General features: G+C 39.7%; 1 protein-coding gene across 1 annotated transcript in view; it reads right to left on the bottom strand.

Annotated features, from left to right (window-relative positions):
• The window catches only part of ASIC5 (acid sensing ion channel subunit family member 5), a 39,223-nt gene extending 33,839 nt beyond the window's left edge, over window positions 1-5,384 (bottom strand). The window contains exons 1-2 of the mRNA XM_055550694.1: window positions 5,345-5,384; window positions 2,493-2,799 (exon numbers count right to left, since the gene is read on the bottom strand). Coding sequence (XP_055406669.1) covers window positions 2,493-2,799; window positions 5,345-5,384 — 347 coding nt within the window. The remainder of the gene's footprint in view (window positions 1-2,492; window positions 2,800-5,344) is intronic.
• Between the last annotated feature and the right edge of the window lie 13,222 nt (window positions 5,385-18,606).

Genomic DNA, 18,606 nt, shown 5'->3' with positions numbered 1-18,606 from the left:
CCAAGAAAAGTCCATCTAGTCAAGGCTATGGTTTTTCCAGTAGTCGTGTATGGATGTGAGAGTTGGACTGTGAAGAAAGCTGAGCGCTGAAGAATTGATGCTTTTGAGCTGTAGTGTTGGAGAAGACTCTTGAGAGTCTCTTGGACTGCAAGGAGATCCAACCAGTCCATTCTGAAGGAGATCAGCCCTGGGTGTTCATTGGAAGAACTGATGCTAAAGCTGAAACTCCAATACTTTGGCCACCTCATGTGAAGAGTTGACTCATTGGAAAAGACCCTGATGCTGGGAGGGATTGGGGGCAGGCAGAGAAGGGGACGACAGGGGATGAGATGGCTGGATGGCATCACTGACTTGATGGACATGAGTTTGAGTGAACTCCGGGAGTTGGTGATGGACAAGGAGGCCTGGCGTGCTGCAGTTCATGGGGTCGCAAAGAGTTGGACACAACTGAGCGAGTGAACTGAACTGAACTGAAGTCTGATATCTAAGTTGGACAATTTATGTTGACTGTTATTTAAGATTCCTCCATCTATTTATGGCTTGATAGCTTTTTTTCTTTTTTTTACCACTAATAATATTTCACTGAGTTGTAGGAGTTACTTCTATATTTTGATGATTAGCTTCTAAATGGTTGTTTTTTTTGAGTAAAATGTACCAGTTATGGTTGTTTCTCTTGGGAAAATTTCTGTTAAGGTGCTCACACTGGCATACTCAAAATGATATGTGCAATTTCTTTTTAATAATGGCTATCTTCAACCAGCCTTGCTTTTGTTAGACAGTATACCATTTGGACATCCCTCGTGGTCCAATGGTTAAAAAACTGCCTGCCAATGCAGAAGACATGAATTCAGTTCTTGCTCTGGGATCCCATGTGTGGCAGGACAACTAAGCCCATGCATCACAACTACTGAGCTCACGCTCCAGAACCTAGAAGATGCAACTACTGAGCACATCCACCCTAGAGCCTGTGCTTCACAACAAGAGAAGCCACAACAATAAGAAGTCTGTGCACTGCAACTAGAGAGCAGCCTCCCACCGGCTGCAACTAGCGAAAACCCACACACGGCAATGAAGACCTGGTGCTGCCAAAAACAAGTAGATAAATTAAAAAGTTTTTAAATAGATAATATTTTAAAAAAGAACACATGCCATTTAAAATACAGTATGGTGCAACCATATTGGATATCTTTGTGGGGTCTTTGATTTTGTTTTACTCTTTGGCACCTTGACACATATCTTGAAATCAATCTAACTATTACACATGCTGTAATATCAACTATATATTGAACCCCAGTGCTTCCCTTGTGGCTCAGATGGTAAAGAATCTGCCTGCAATGTGGGAGACCCAGATTCGATCCCTGGGTTGGGAAGATCCCTGGAGAAGGCAATGGCAACCCGCTCCAATATTTGTGCCTGGAGAATTTCATGGACAGAGGAGTCTGGCAGGCTACAGTCCATGGAGTCGCAAAGAGTCAGATGCAACTGAGTGACTAACACACACACATTGAACACCTGTCCAAAGAACCACCCCAGGGATGAGACAAAATGGTGTATATACCACATGAACTAATGTAACAGAAAATGCATGAAGTAGATATTACATCATTTTGTACACACAGAAGTTGAAACTTTAAAAGGTGAAGTGATTTGTCCATGGCCAAATAGCTGATTAGTGGTGAATCTGAAGGAAACCACCTCCCCCACCTGCTAGGTGAAAATCCCATGTACAGAATTTCAGGCTTGACCACAGGCAGTAACAAGGGTTTTCATGAATGGCCTCATGGGGAAATTCCCTCCCTACTCCCCACAGGAGACCTGGTACACAATCAGGGACTTGCAGATCTCTGGAGGGAGTTGTGGTCAAGGGTGCAATAGCAACAGTGTGCTGAACCAAGGGTGTGCACAGGTCACATGCCGATGGAGCTGGGCATGTTCCTATCACAATAAACATCTCACCCTGAACACATGGGAACATTTCACATCTCCAACTTTAGCACAGTGCTTTCCTGTATCTTCAAGTTATTCCTCATCTCCCCCTATAAACTGCCTGGCCACCTTTTGACACTCGCACTCCGTGACACCTAGACAGGGACGTCACCTGTCTGTCCTCTGTGCTTGCAGAGTCCTTGCACATACCTTTCATGTAATCTACAGTCACCATATATATTGCATTGTGATTGCTGATGTTTCTCTCTTTTTGGCTAATTGAAATAAACTTTTTAAATGCAAGGATAAAGACTTGTACATCTGTTTAACCACAGGGTTTGGTGCTTAGCCTAGCATATAATTGTGGAGGGAAAAAAGGAAGAAAAAAAGGAAAATAGAGAAGAAATCAATAAGCTTCTTAGCACCCAACATTTCTGTTTTTAAGACAATTTAAGACCACGAGTGCTTTTGTGTATATTAAATAGCACACAATAAACTATTTCAGTCATCCAAGGAAGATTATACCTAGCAAAGTTACAGAGACTTATTAAAAGTGTAGTTTTTACCTGTTTAAATTGCAGAAGGTCACAGCTGGGAACTCTATCTTCTCCACATACTGTACCTCCATAGATGTCGTGGTGGGCCACCTGAAGTAATTGACGAGACGGCTGTATACCTGCCAGATGAGGAGACTGATGGAGCCCAGGACCACCAGCAACCAGATCACCTTGCGAATCCTACTCGGATTTCTGACAATGTTGTGGACTCCGTGGAAGGAAGTGGAGATGGCAAAGTCATGGTCAAACTTCCTACGGTTAGTGTGAGGTGGCAAAGTTTTCTTTGAAAGGTAGAGCTTGATCTTTTCCAAGAGTCCTTAAATTCAACCAAAGACAAAACAAGCAATAAGTTAGGAAAACCTAGCACTGTATGTGAAAAACACAACTCACATGACTTTAAACATGCTCCCCTTTTATGTGTACACATAAGGACTCAAAATTCATCTTGAGTTGCACAGATTCTTCAGGAGTCAAGAAGTGTCTACTATAGAGATCTAATAAGTATGTGAGGCCTCTCATGAGAGAATGCCTCTAGTTAATGCAAACTTACTTTAGCCCATTTCTTATTCTAATAGTGTATTTCTCTTTAGTCAAATGGGAAAAATATTCTCTGCCTCATGAGTTGGTTGTATTAAATAAAAAACACCTGGGGATAGGTTGGCACCTCACCCAGACCATGGTAAGTACTCAATTCACATTAGCAGCTTGTGTTTTTCTATTAATTTGGTAGTGATGTGGCAGATGGAAAAGTTTCATGTCTAAAATTCTCATTTAAGAAATGAGTTCTTGGGCCTTCCTTGGTGGCTTAGTGGTAAAGAATCTCCTGTCAATGAAGGACACATGGGTACAGTCCCTGATCTGGGAAGAGGCTACATGCCGTGGAGCAACTAAACTCTTGTGTCACAACTACTGAGCCTGTGCTCTGGAGTCCGGGAGATGTGACTACTGAACTCAACATGCTGCTGAAGCTCGTGCACACTAGAGCCCATGCTCCACAACAAGAGAAGCTGCTGCAATGAGAAGCCCACATACCGCAACTAGAGAAAAGCCCAGACAGCAACAAAGACCCAGGGCAGCCAAAAATAAATAAATAAATAAAGAGAGATGAGTTCTAAGTCTCGCAAATGCTCATGATTAGCTGAATTAACTTATATCCTTTGTTTCAGTTCAGGAAGTATTCTTTCTGTCAACTAATCAACATTAATTTATTGTGTTTATTGGAAATTTTTGGAAATTAATTAATTTATTGGAAATTAATTAATTTCAAAAGGTTTCATTAAATCATTAGTTAACATTCCCCAGGTCTCTAATCAATTAACTAAGTTTAAGTTATGGGATATACAATGATACATAAAGACACCTATGAACATTTTCTAAGGGACTCTATCTCATCTGCAAAGCATTAGGGCACAATTACAAATTATTTTATGATTGTTTTACACAGATTGTACACTGAGCAGGAAATTATGTATTAGTCTGATTAGCTTGACTTTGTACTAAGATCTTATAATATCTCCACGAATGGTTTTTTAAAATTTTTTGAATTTTAAACAGGTTATATATAATATATATATATATATCCTGTCATGTGGTTATATATTAATACATACTTATTATATATATATGGGGGTTCCCAGGTGGCTCAGTGGGTAAAGAACCTGCCTGCAGTGCAGGAGGCGCTGGAGATATGGGTTCAATTCTTGGCTCGGGAAGATACCCTGGAAGAGGGCACAGCAACACTCCAGTATTCTTGCCCGGAGAATCCCATGGACAGAGGAACCTGGCAGGCTACAGTCCACAGGTCGCAAAGAGTTGGACATGACTGAAGCTACTGAGCATAGCACATTTTCTTTATATACATATATTCCTGCATGTGGAATCTCAGCTTCCTGACAAGGGATCAAACTCATGCCACCTGCGGTGGAACAGCAGAATTTTAACTTACTGGACTGCCAGGGAAGTCCCTAAATATGTGTATTTATAGTAACTACATAGCTCCAGAGCAAAATCAGAAATGTATGAAAAGCTTTTGTTATTATTACTGATGAGCAAAATAAACTTAATAATGTTTGTTTACATACTATTTATCCATTAGCTACAATACATGTGCGGAATTGACTCTGACAGAAGGACAATTCAGTCTCAAGGAACCTGATGCCCTTCCATCCACAAGGGAAGAGTGATCTAGAAATCAGTAATCGGTCAACTGCAGTGTTTCTGGTTGTAAACATTACTCTGAAAAATGTAAGTTTTAAGTAGCTCTGCCAAAACTCAGCTCATTTATTATAAATCTACTTCTTGACAACTGCTCTGACTTCCTGGGGTGTTCTCCATCATTTGCTAGGGCTTTAAAAGAATTCTTAAAAATATTTTTGGATGGATAGTGGAGCAACAAGGTCATGTATTACTGTGAGGAAGATTAGAATTTGTTTAATAAGGAGTCTACCAGTCTACAAAGCAAGAAACTTCTTACTTTCCCACTGAAATGGATACTTTGTAATTATTGCAAGTGGCCCTTGCATTGAATATTGATCTTTACAGAAGCATTCTAAAGAACATCAAATAAGTTTTGCTGTATTTTAATATAAAAATTGTAGGCACATGATAAATAGAAACCAAATAAATAAAAGTACAAAAACAGATTCTGGTATACAAGGATATTTTAAAACCACATATATTTGACTCCTGCATACAAAATAACACTTTTCCTAGGTAACAGAAACTGTATTACTTATAGTATATCCAAGTAATATTGGAAATCAAATTTCCCCAATGAAAATATAACCTCCTTTTCCTTTGTTAATTTCTGGCTTTTACAGATAAAAATCCTACCTGTTCTGAGGATTTTACTCCTTACCCACCTTTCTTAGCCTGGGTGTTTGATTTCTCAAACTGCTCCATCTCCAATTTCAATAAGCAGGAGTCCTTGAGGTCTAACCAATTTCCATCAATAACCATACTCATTTTGTGGCCTTTATATAAAATACAGCAGTTGAGGCTATAAAACATGGGCGCAATTTAAATGTTTGTGTTGCTATGCTTTGCCTCATAAAGTGCATAACCAGCAAGCTGAACACACTGGCAGAACCAGCTATGGGCCTCCGTGGACTCATGAGAAGCTGGCAGAGTGAAACCAAAAAGTGTAATTAAGGAAACCATTTTCTCAGAACTAAAGGGACAATCCCTACAAATATTTGTGGTTTTAGAATCCCCCTGAACAGGCTACGTGACTCTGAAGACTCACCCGGGAGAAAGTCTTCTTGGTCTTTATTTCCACCTCTCTTTACATCACTTTGAATTAAAATGCAGTTGGACTGAAATTTGTGGGGATAAAGATGTCTTTTCCTTGTTGAATTTTCTTTCTAAATAGCGGATGAAGGTTTTGAACAGAAATAATAATCAAATGAAAATGACAAAATAAAACCCCAGAAAAATATCTCCTTGAGAGGAAATGGTTGTTGAAAGCATTCAAACTCAATCGAGCACAAAGGCTGGTTATTTGTTCATAGGAACAATTCTGAGGAATTATAAGCATTTATTATATTAAATAATAAACTGGAGACTATGCATTGTTGTGTTTAAACGGCACCACCTCTTGACAGAACTGAGGAACTGCCTGTATTACTACTTAAAGCCTTTTAGAGTTGCCATGGTAGCATTTCATATGATCACTAACCTTTAACATATGTGTTACATGTATTTTCTTGGAAACTCAGGACTCTAAGTTGAAACTATTCTTATACGGAAGCAAACTAAGAAATTTCAAGAGATGTAAATGAAACTCCTGGGATGACTTCCATAACCATGAAATTAAAAATTTCAGGAAGAGGGTCAATCTTAACGTATGAATTTCTCCCTTAGAGGGCTCTCCTTTGGGGTTAATGACAGCTTCAGTTACAGTCTGTTAAAATCCAGATGCTCCTCACTTACCTGATCACTTTTCCTTCCCCTGCATGTCCTCCTTCTTTTCTTCTTCTGAGCATCTTTCCGCAGCATTCCTGGAGGTTACCTGTTCATGTCTTGTCAGTTGCTCACTGTCTGAACTTTTAGGGGCAGACTCACTGGGTGATTTCAGTTTGGGAACAGACTGGTAGGTGATGGTGCCAACATGGAAAGGGCAGGCCAGGTGGGGGGCAGTAATAAAACTGGGAGTGGGTACCCTGGGGGGAAAATGCTGGAAGGGAAATCAAGAGAGAGAAAGATAGCCTCCAAAGCCACATTTTATCTGCATCATAATTTAATGAAGGCTCAGGCATAACCAGGGCTTCCCTGGTGGCTCAGCAGTAAAGAATCTGCCTGCCAGTGCACGAGGCACAGGGGCTGTGCTCTCAACCCCTGCGTCAGGAAGATCCCCTGAAGGAGGGCATGGCAACCCACTCCAGTGTTCTTGTCTGGAGAATCCCATGGACCAAGAAGCCTGGGGGGCTACATCCATGGAGCAGCAAAGAGTCAGACAGAATTGAAGTGACTGAGCATGCAAGCAGGCAGGCATAACTAGAAATATTTCTTTTTTTGATTTAAAAAATTTTTTGATGTGGAACATTTTTTTCAAGTCTTTATTGAATTTTTTTATAATATTGCTTCTGTTTTATCTTTTGTTTTGTTTTTGATCCCGAGGCATGTGAGACCTTACCTCCCTGATCAGGGATCAAACCTTTACCTCCTGCATTGGAAGGCACAGTCTTAACCACTGGACCACCAGGGAAATTCCCACTAGAACATTCCTAAAGTCCCTTTCATGTATTCACTTCCTCTCCCTCTTGCTCACAACTTCTGGTTACTTCCACATAAGACCTCAGTGCAAAGAGGAAGGAAGAGTGAAACAGATAGGAAGCAAAGAAGGTTGCCAAGACTTCTCTTGTTTTGCCTACCCTTTACTTGATAGAGAACAGCATTTTAAAAGCCTCTTATTTTTGTGTGTATTCCTCACATGTGACACAATTGAAGACTGTGGTTGCTCTGGCCTGCTTGCTCTGACACCTCCTCCTCTCTCTTCTACTTTAGGATGGCCTTTCCAACATTGCTTCCTTTTCTCCTTCTCTGCTCAGTTTTAAAAATATTTCACTGTCACTTTCCTCTATCAGCAGCTGGTAGTAAATTTGAACTCAATCTTCGTCTCGTTGAGGAAATGCCCCCGTTTGCTTCATCACGTCCTTGTGTGAAATCTAAGCCACCATCCATCTCGGAAGTGCCTCTGGTTTCTTCTTTGTTAATTAATGTACCTCTTTAAGCAGCTCAGTGAAAACACAGAACCTCCCACTCCCTTCCTTCTGCTTGCCCTGCCCACTGCCCTTGATTTGCATACAAGGGCCTTTGGCAAAAGAGCGGATCTCCGGATTTCTCCCATCACCACCCCTTAACATGCTCATGAACAGACAAAATCAAATTCAGAGGGAGTCCAGAGATTTCTAAATTATTGTTATCTCCCACCCTTGCACCAATAGTATCAGCAGCAGAAAACCACTCATTACTACTGATAAATACAAAAGGTGAAATAGAGTGGATGGTGGGGGGAGCATTTTCTCTGCCCTTGCATTTGAATTCAGAGCATAAGCAACATTAAGAATTTTGTGCAGTGTCTAAAGAAGTATATTCTGGTACCACATTCGTTATACAGACACATTTTTATTCTATTTTTCAAAAAAATCTTATGTGGTTTTTTTGTTGTTGTTGCTTCTTTTTTTGCCACACAGCATGTGGGGTCTTAGTTTCCTGGCCAGGGATTGAACCTGCACCCCCTGCATAGGAAGCGTGGAGTCTTAACCGGTGCACCACCAGAAAAGCCCCAAATCGTATGTGTTTTTAATAAAATTTTTGATCCCATTGAATCGACCTACATCTAAAGGTATCAAAAAGATGATCTTTAGCTACTTTGAAGTTTACCTTTGAATTAAAACTTTTACTTTCTCTTTAGGGAAATGCATAACTATTAATAGTAATGCACAACTTTTTTAGATTTATACAGATTTGATAATGACTGTACGTTCTGCAAAGGAAGACAATGTAAAAAATACCTTTTCTTGTATTATTTTAAGACACTCTTCTTAATAATCTTGGAAAGGAAAATATAAAGCAAACTCACAGCTTAGCATATCTTAACAAATACTTTCTCTCATTATATCTATTATTGTGGGTAAGAATCCCTTAGAAGAAATGGAATAGCCCCCATAGTAAAAAAAGAGTCCAAAATGCAGTACTTGGATGTAGTCTCAAAAAAGACAGAATTATCTTGGTTCGTTTTCAAGGCAAACCAGCATCACAGTAAGTCTATGCCCAAATCTATGCCCCAACCACTAATGCCAAAGAAGCTGAAGTTGGATGGTTCTATGAAGACCTAACAGACCTTCTAAAATTAAGACCAAATAAAGATGTCCTTTTCATCGTAGGGAATTGGAATGCGAAAGTAAGAATTCAAGAGATACCTGGAGTAAAAGGCAAATATGGCCTTGGAGTACAAAATGAAGCAGGGCGAATGCTAACAGAGTTTTGCCAAGAGAACACACTGGTCATAGCAGACACCTTCTTTCAACAACACAGGAGATGACTCTACACATTGACATCACCAAATGGTTGATACCAAAATCAGACTGATTATATTCTTTGCAGCTGAAGATGAAGAAGCTCTATACAGCCAGACTGGAGCTGACTGTGGCTCAGATCATCAGCTCCTTATTGCAAAATTTGGGCTTAAATTGAAGAAAGTAGGGAAAACATCATTCAGGTATGACTTAAATGAAATCCTTTATGATTATACAGCGGAGGTGAGAATAGATTCAAAAGATTAGATCTGGTAGACAGACAGTCAGAAGAACTATGGACAGAGTTTTGTAACATTGCACAGTAGGTGGTGACCAAAACCTTCTCAAAGAAAAAGAAATGCAAGAAGGCAAGTGGTTGTCTGAAGAGTCCTTACAAACAGCTGAGCAAAGAAGAGAAGTGAAAGGCAAAGGACAAAGGAAAAGATATTCTCATCTGAATGTGGAGTTCCAGAGAATAGCAAGGAGAGATAAGAAAGCTTTCTTAAGTGAACACTGCAAATAAATAGAGGAAAACAATAGAATGGGAAAGACTAAAGATCTCTTCAAGAAAACTGGAGATAATAAGTGAACATTTCATGCAAAAATGGGCACAATAAAGAACAGAAATGGCAAGGACCTAACAGAAGCAGAAGAGATTAAGAAGAGGTGGCAAGAATACACAGAAGAACTATAGAAGAAAGTCCTAATGACCCAGACAACCAAGATGATATAGTCATTCACCTAGAGCCAGACAACTTGGAGTGTGAAGTCAAGTGGGCCTTAGGAAGCATTACTATAAACCAAGTTAGTGGAACAGATGGAATTCCAGCTGAGCTGTTTTAAATCCTAAAAGTTGATGCTTTAAAAATGCTGCATTCAATATGACAGCAAATTTGGAAAACTCAGCAGTGGGCACAGGACTAGAAAAGGTCAGCTTTAATTCCAATCCTAAAGAAAGGCAATGCCAAAGAATGTTCAAACTACCACATAATTGTACTCATTTCACATCCTAGCAAGGTAATACTCAAAATCCTTCAAAGAAGGCTTTGCTGCTGCTAAGTCACGTCAGTCATGTCCGACTCTGTGCGACCCCACAGACGGCAGCCTACCAGGCTCCGCCGTCCCTGGGATTCTCCAGGCAAGAACACTGGAGTGGGTTGCCATTTCCTTCTCCAGTGCATGAAAGTGAAAAGTGAAAGTGAAGTCGCTCAGTCGTGTCCGACCGACTCAGCAACCCCATGGACTGAAGCCTACCAGGCTCCTCCATCCATGGGATTTTCCAGGCAAGAGTACTGGAGTGGGCTGCCATTGCCTTCTCCAAAAGAAGGCTTTAGCAGTATGTAAAGAGAGAACTTCCAGATGTACAAGCTAGATTTATAAAAGGCAGAGGAACCAGAGATGGAATTGCCAACATTCTTTAGATCACAGAAAAAGCAAAGGAATTCCAGGAAAACTTCTACTTCTGTTCCACTGACTACACTAAAGACTTTGACTGTGTGGATCACAACAAACTGTGGAAAATTCTTCAAGAGATGGGAGTACCAGACCAGTTTACTTGCCTCCTGACAAACCTGTATTAGGTCAAGAAGCAACAGTTCGAACCAGACATGGAACAACTGGCTGGTTCCAAATTGGGAAAGGAGTATGTCAAGGCTGTATATTATCACCCTGCTTATTTAACTTAAATGCAGAGTACATTATGCAGAATGACAGGCTGGAATCAAGATTGCTGGAAGAAGTATCAACAACCTCAGATATGCAGATGATACCACTCTAATGGCAGAAAGTGCAGAGTAAGTAAAGAGCCTCTTGATGAGGGTGAAAGAGGAGAGTGAAAAAGCTGGCTTAAAACTCAACGTTCAAAAAACTAAAATTACGACATATGATCCCATCACTTCATGGAAAATACATGGGGAAAAAGTGGAAACAGGTTTCATTTTCTTTGGCTCCAAAATCACTGCAGATGGTTAATGCAGCCATGACATTAAGATGCTTGCTCCTTGGAAGAAAAGCTATGAGAATCCTAATAGCATATTAAAAAGCAGAGACATCACTTTGCCAAGAAAGTTTCATCTAATCAAAGCTATGGTTTTTCCAGTAGTCATGTACAGATGTGAGAGCTGGACCATAAATAAGGCTGAACACTGAAGAACTGATGCTTTCAAACTGTGGTGTTTGAAGACTCTTGAGAGTCCCTTGGACTGCAAGGAGATCATACCAGTCAATCCTAAAGAAAATGAACCCTGTATATTAATTGGAAGGACTGATGCTGAAGCTGAAGCTCCAGTACTTTGGCCAACTGATGCGAAGAACCGACTTATTGGAAAAGACCCTTGTGCTGGCAAAGATTGAGGGCAGGAGGAGAAGGAGGCCACAGAGGATGAGATGGTTGGATGACATCACTGACTCAATGGATGTAAGTTTGAGCAAACTCAGGGAGATGCTGAAGTACAGGGAAACCTGGCACGCAGCAGTCCACGGGGTCACAAAGAATCAGACTCGACTAACTGGACAAAAACAATAAATAATTCTATTTTGCTTTGGGTTTGTATTAACACAAAAACAGAGCTGCTATTTTCTGTTGTGCCCTGTGTGTAAGCATTGTGGGTTAGTGTTTTTGTATTTGTTACAGTATATATATATATATTTTTATAAAACACTAAATGAAAGAAACTAGCTACTATATCATATCTATTAAAAGCAAATAAATTCACATATTTAAAATGATAGCATTTGTCACAGAAAGGAAACTTATGTTACCACCAAGTCCAAGCCTCATTGCTACCTCCACCCTCACCCAGACAAGAGGAGAAGGAAAGTAAATTCCGTGATAGCAGGGTTCTTTGTTTCTTTTTTGTTGTTGTTTACCCAACTGGGTAGAAAAATAACTGGTAAGTAAGATATAGTCAACAAATATGTTGAATGAATACAAAGTCTGTCCTAGCCTTGTACTTTTTTCATTATGTGCATGCTATCATGATACAAGAAAATTATTGTCATTAATTTTGTACTTTTATTTTGAAAAGTACAAACTTAAAATTGCATAAATTGTGCAATGAGTACCTATATACTGTACCATAATCTATTCATTTTTAACATTTTCTCACGTTTGCTTTATCTTCCTTGTTAAATAAAGGAATAAAATCCATCCTCTTACTGCTTAAGAAAAAAGACACCCTCCTGTGTAAATATGATGTAAAAATCACACTCAGGAAACTTAATTTTGATGCAGCAGTATATTTTAATACTCATTCTATACTGAATATTTCCAAATTTTTCCCCAGTCGAATTTTATAATATTTTATTTCCTAATCCAAAATCCCTTCAAGGATCATGGATTTTATTTCCTTATCATTTTTATTCATTAACTTTTAATCCAGAACAGTTCCCTAGCCATTAGTTTATTTTTTTGTCTTCTCATCATATTGCTGTTTTGAGGAATTCATTCCAGATGTTTTGCAGAATGTCTCTCAAGTCAGGGTTGTACAGTTTCTTCTTCATAATTAGGCTCAGGTCAGGTACTTAAGGTCCCTGGAGAACCACTCGGGGGTTGGTATTCCTCACAAAGCATCAGATCAAGGAGCATGTGACCTCAGTCTCTTGTATCATTGATGGCAGGAAGCTTGATCGCCTGGTTAAGGGAGGCCAGTCATATTCCTTCTTTGTAAATGCACCTTTTCTGCCGGGGTCCAGCCCCGGCTGATCCAGGGTATTCGAAGCGGGGACGGCGTCGGCGACCTATTTAATTATTTATTCATCAAAGATATAAAGAGTAATAGAATGAGGATAGCTCAGTAGGAAAATTCAGTGGAGAAAAGAGGCTGAGTAGCTTGGTTTGCGCGGGGGACCAATAAAACTTCAAGACAAAAAGCTTGCACCACTTACGTAGGCCGCAGGCGTCCTTCCGTTCTCCCGAAGGAGAGGAGACACTGAGGCCTCCCCGGTCGGATCTTAGAAGTCCAGGCATAATTAGTAAGCATGGTGGGTTCCGCGCTCCAGACGGGGACTCAGCCAGAGTGAGAGAGAGACATGGGGAGACCAGTCTTTCGAGGAACTGATCCCAATTCTTTATTTTCCATGGTCTACTTTTATACACTGAGATGTTATGCAAAAGTCACGCGGGGTCAGCAGTCCTGACTTTTATCAAAGTCAGGTGCTTCATACAAATGTATACAGAGGTCTTAGGGGTGTTACATCATCTTCTGGCCAGGGGGCCTGCTGACAATTTATGACCCTCTCCTTGTGACAGCGGTCAGTCAACCAGGACACTTATTTCTCCAGGGGTGATTATTCTTAAAACAGACGCCACCCAAATAAAGTTACATTCCTATAGGGTGAGGGTGTAGTGGGTTTTAGTTAAGGAAAGAATTTACTTAGCCTAAGGTCTAACGTGATTAATATCAAAGGTTAATACTTATTTCTTCTATATATTCATTAATGTGTGTAAGCGCAGGGGATATGGAGACTTAGCAACAAACATTGGCTCAACAAATGAAAAAACCCTTCACCAATACAATTTCTAATCAGCCCATTATACTTACACTAATAGCTTTCTAACTTTTCTAAGGAACCTGTTTTTAGAAAGTTTAAAGCATCTCGTGCCTCTCACGGTTGGGAGGCTGTGAGCAATCACATGTGGCCGGACAAGCCTGTCAGGCAGGCTAGAGAACCTTCAGAGGAGTTTGTAGGTTAAAACACTCCTATCACACCCAGGAATTATTATTAACTGGAGCTCTAGGTTAACTCCTTCTCCGAAAGAGGTGGTGGGGGACAGCCCCCTGTAAAGCCAGAGGTGTAGGTGGGAGCACAAAGTAGTAAAGTAGGCAGGCTCTGGTTATGGGGGTAGATGCTCAAGGATTTCCAGGGGGACTCCTGAGGCTCTATCCCGCCTTTGCGTATGTCAAGCCTCCTTCCTCATGACCTTTGCCATGGGCGGAGTGCCTCACGCTGGCCCCCAACACTTTTCCCTTTGTAATTAATAAGTAACCAGAAGGAAGTTAGACTCTTGTTCCCAACTGTTCACCCACTGATTTTAGCACAAATCAATGAGTCTCATCTGAATTAATTATAGCTATGGTGTTTATAGAATGATATTCTCTTTCTTTATTCTTGCTATATTTTTTGTCACTATTCTTCTATAAAGAAGAGCTTTATCTTCTGATTTCCCTTATTTTTTTAAAATTAGTTTTGAATTGTTGTATACATTAAAGCTTATTTCTGTGGTTACTGCTTTTTAAAAAATTATTTAAATTGACAACTTTTCTGGAAGGACTAATTGAAATATGTTTCCTGTGTTTACTCCTGTCTCATCTTCCTTAAGTATCTATTAAAAATTAGAAATTAAAAATACACTTTAGACAAAAAAGTGTTAATCTGAGAATAAAAACTTGTGATGTTTTCTACTCAGATCAATTAATTTAAAGCACCAAAATACTTAGCTTTAGGAAAGAGATAGGGTTGATAATTATTTTAGCACTCAGTTATTTGGGTGGCTGTCAAAAGAGTGGTAAGGTAACATGTAGATATGCTAACTTTTGGGTGTTCCTTTTAAATAACTCAATTTCCTTTTCTGTCTTTATTTTACATCAAATAAAGATAAATGCATTTATTTATCTTTGTTTCTAGATATACTAGAAACAAAGCCTCTTGGCTCAACACAAAATTGAATCACAGACTCTGTTTCTTTATCTCTTGACCCATAATAAGAAGTTGACCTTGTTATACAAACAATTCTGAATTTCATTTTCGTGCTCTGATTCAATAAAATGCCCATCCTTCAATTTTTAAATATAGGAAGCTACTGTTTTCTACACATAGCAGTAAGATAGACAAGAAAACGTCACATATCTGTAATACCATCATTAATAAACATGTATTAAATGTACTTCGATGATATCCTAATTATTTGTATGTTGAAAAAGGCCACCCCCAGCTGGTATGTTCAATTTTCTAAAAATGGAAGGCTTTGGGGACTCCAGCTCTGCCACAGCCTGCCATTGGTCCAGTCTGTGGGAGGTTTGTTTGTCACTCAGCGCCTGCCACGCCACAAGGGAAACGGTCTCTGTTTAAACACCTCTGGGTTTTCCTCACAGCATTGAACATGTTCCTGTTACTGGCCAAAGTAGGGGAAGGACTCTACTAATGCTTAACCTGCAGGCCCAGGAGGTTGTGAAACTATGTGTCCATATAGTTCATGATCCTGGGGTCAAGGTTACTTGGAGAGGGTCAACTTATCCAAACATTCTACTGGAGATTTTCTGTTTCTGTTTCTTTTCTCAACTCCGATCTCTTATTTCTTTGTGCAATGGCATATTTGGGAAAAATTTACCTGCCTTACAACTACTTAGAGGAAAAATAGTGATTCCTCACAATTTTCATACATTTGGAAACTATTCTAAAGAAGGCTATAAGTTGTGTGCTTAGAGTATCTTCAAGAAAGAAGGCAAAACAAACTCAAAGATGGTGAATTTTTAAAATTGAACATTCAACAGTCATAGATTGTCAGGAGTAATAGGAATGATCTAATTTTTCTCATGATCTAATTTTTCTCATGTGAATTTCACACACTAGAGGGGGGTAAATTAAAAAAAAAAATTCATGTCCACTGGAAACTTCAATATGACCTTATTTAGAAATAGTCTTCGCAGATGTGATCCATTATGGATCTCAAGATGAAATCATCAGGATTTTGGACACAGAGAGGAAGCCATGGAAGATGGAGGCAGTGATTGGAGGGACACTGTGCCTCAGCTGAGAATCTTTGGGAGCCCCCAGCAGCTGGAGGAGGCAGGCATCATATTTGTGGTAAATTATTTTAGCAGTCCTAAAAAACTCATGGGCTTTCCTAGTAGCTCAGTGGTAAAGATCTGCCTGCCTATGGAAGAGATGTAGGGTATCCCTGGGTCAGGAAGATCCCCTGGAGAAAGAGATGGCAACCCACTCCAGTATTCTTGCCTGGAAAATCCTATGGACAGAGGAGCCTGGCAGGCTACAGTTGATGGAATCACAAGAGTTAGACACCACTTAGCCACTAAAGAGCAACAACAACAAACTCATGCATACAATGAAGAGATATCTGGTGGATTTTTAACTGGATTTGTAAAAAAGTTGTGAGATTCCTTGGCAACTAAGCCTCATTATAAAGCCTGGTTTTCAGAAGTGAATAGTAAGTTTGTATGTGAGATGAAACTCTTTGCAACTCTATAGCAAACAAATGTTACAATCCAGATGAATGTCAGGAAAGATATTGAAGATATCAAGAAATGCTTCATGAAAACTATGTCACAGCAAAAGCCCAAAATTTCTGTAAGGCTTTCAATAAGTCAAGAACAATGAGAAATACTTTTACACCATACCTGGGTTTAGCATTAAATCTGTGGGGATAGTTGTCTTCATTCAACAAAGTCTGGACACCCTGCTGTGGTTCAAATGCTGCTCCCAGTTCTGTAAGAGGCATCTGTGGGCAAAACAGAGATGCCTGATTTTGTGGAGGTGCTAGTTTAGCAGGAGATGACAGTAAACCTAATCAGTAAGTAAATTACATAATGAGTTAGAGAAGGAACTGTGCTGGAAAAGAAAAAGAGGTAAAACATGCAGGAGAGATCAAGGGTCCTCAGTCGGAGGAGATGGTGTAGATGATGCTGGGGCAGTCAGTGTGTAACAGGAAAGAATAAACTTGACTCCATATTGAATCTGTTCCTCCTATGTTAACTCTGTGTTCTAGGGCTGGGGAAGAGAGAAGATGAAAATAATGTGAAGAACCCAGCTGAGGTTCATGGTGATTTTAAAGTGAATTCAGTAGAACGACACAAGAATAAAACACATGTATAGCTTTTAAAATTTTCTTACAGACTTTAAAAAAGGAGAAACAGGTGAAATTGGTTTTAATCATATATCTCATGCAACAGAATAACTAATATATTATTTGGACTTGTTATCAACATGATTATTAAAGAGATATATTCCCACTCTTCTTTTAGTGCTCAACCTTCAAAATCTGGTGTATATTTTACACTCACATCTCTGTTTGGACCAAGAACACTTCAAGTGGTCAATAGCCACATGTATCTGATGGCTACTGTGTTGGTGGTGCAAGAGCAGGTGGTGGCTCCGGGGGGTGACTGGCTGAGAGAAAAGGAAGTTCAAGATACTTAGAGGAGACGGAGAGACCAGAGGACAGATTGGACAGGCTGTGCATAGGGCAGTCTACATGCACTGAAAGTTTCAAGAATAAATAAAGGACAACCTCTGAAAGGAAAGCCAACCTGCAGGTAGGTAGAATCCCTGGGAAACATGAAAGGACAGTGCAGGACTCTGTCCTTCATATCAACAGTGAGGAGTGATGTAGTTTTCAGAAAGAAACAAAGAAGAATAGTCTGAAAACAAGAATAAGAAGTGAGTAGACAGCTGTAAAAAAGAATTGAAATAATACCATTTGCAGCAACATGGATGGACCTACTGAGTGAAGTAAGTCAGAAAGAGAAAGAAAAATAAAAAGAAAATACAATATGATTTCACTTATATATGGAATATAAAAAGATGATACAAATGAACATATTTACAAAACAGAAATAGACACACAGAAAACAAACATGATTAACAAAGGGGAAACGTGTGTGTGAGGGGGTAATTTAGGAGATTGGGATTAACATGTACACACTTTGTTGTTGTTGCTGTTCAGTCACTGAGTCATTTCCAACTCTTTGAGACCCCATGGACTGCAGCACATCAGGCTCCTCTGTCCTCCACCATCTCCTGGAATTTGCTCAAATTTCATTGAATTGGTGATGTTATTTAGCCAGCTCATCCTCTGCTGCCCCTATCTCCTTTTGTCTTCAATCTTTTCCAGCATCATGGTCTTTTCCAATGAGTCAGCTCTTCTCATCAGATGGTCAAAGTATTGGAGCTTCAGCTTCAGTATTAGTCTTTCCAATGAATATTCATGGTTGGTTTTCCTTAGGATTGACTGGTTTTATCTCCTTGCAGTCCAAGAGACTCTAGGGAGTCTTGTCCAGCACCACAGTTTGAATGCATCAGTTCTTCAGTGCTCGGTCTTATTTATGGTCCAACTCTCTCAACTGTACATGACTAATGGAAAACCATAGTTTCGACTATACGGACATTAATATATGTAAGAAATAGATAAAGAACAAGGACCTACTCATAGAACAGGAAACTCTACTCAGCATTCTATTCTCATCAATAACCTATATTACAGGTTATAGGCTGTAAAAAACTCTGAAAAAGAATATGTGTGTGTGTGTGTGTATCCTTTCAAGGAGGTGCCGTTGGCAACTCCCTTCTTTCTGGCTTTGCCCTCGCCCTTCTTTCATAAGATTCCATTCTCCTTGAGTCCTTAACTTTTTATAAGGAGTGACCTGGAAGACCTCAAAGAAGATAAGATGGCAGAATAGAAGGACATGTGCTCATCTTCTCCTGTGAGAATTCCAAAATTGCAACTAACCATTGAACAATCATCAAGAGGAGAAAGTTGGATTCTACCAAAAAAAGAGACCCCATGTGCAAAGGCAAAGGAGAAGCCCCAACAAGATGGTAGGAGGGGCGAAATCACATTTAGAATCAAACCCCATACCCGCCAGAGACAC

This window comes from Bubalus kerabau, chromosome 16, assembly GCF_029407905.1.
Source record: "Bubalus kerabau isolate K-KA32 ecotype Philippines breed swamp buffalo chromosome 16, PCC_UOA_SB_1v2, whole genome shotgun sequence".
Lineage (NCBI taxonomy): Eukaryota > Metazoa > Chordata > Mammalia > Artiodactyla > Bovidae > Bubalus > Bubalus kerabau.
The sequence above is the reverse complement of the archived record's forward strand: the minus strand, read 5'-3'. Positions and strand labels throughout refer to the sequence as shown.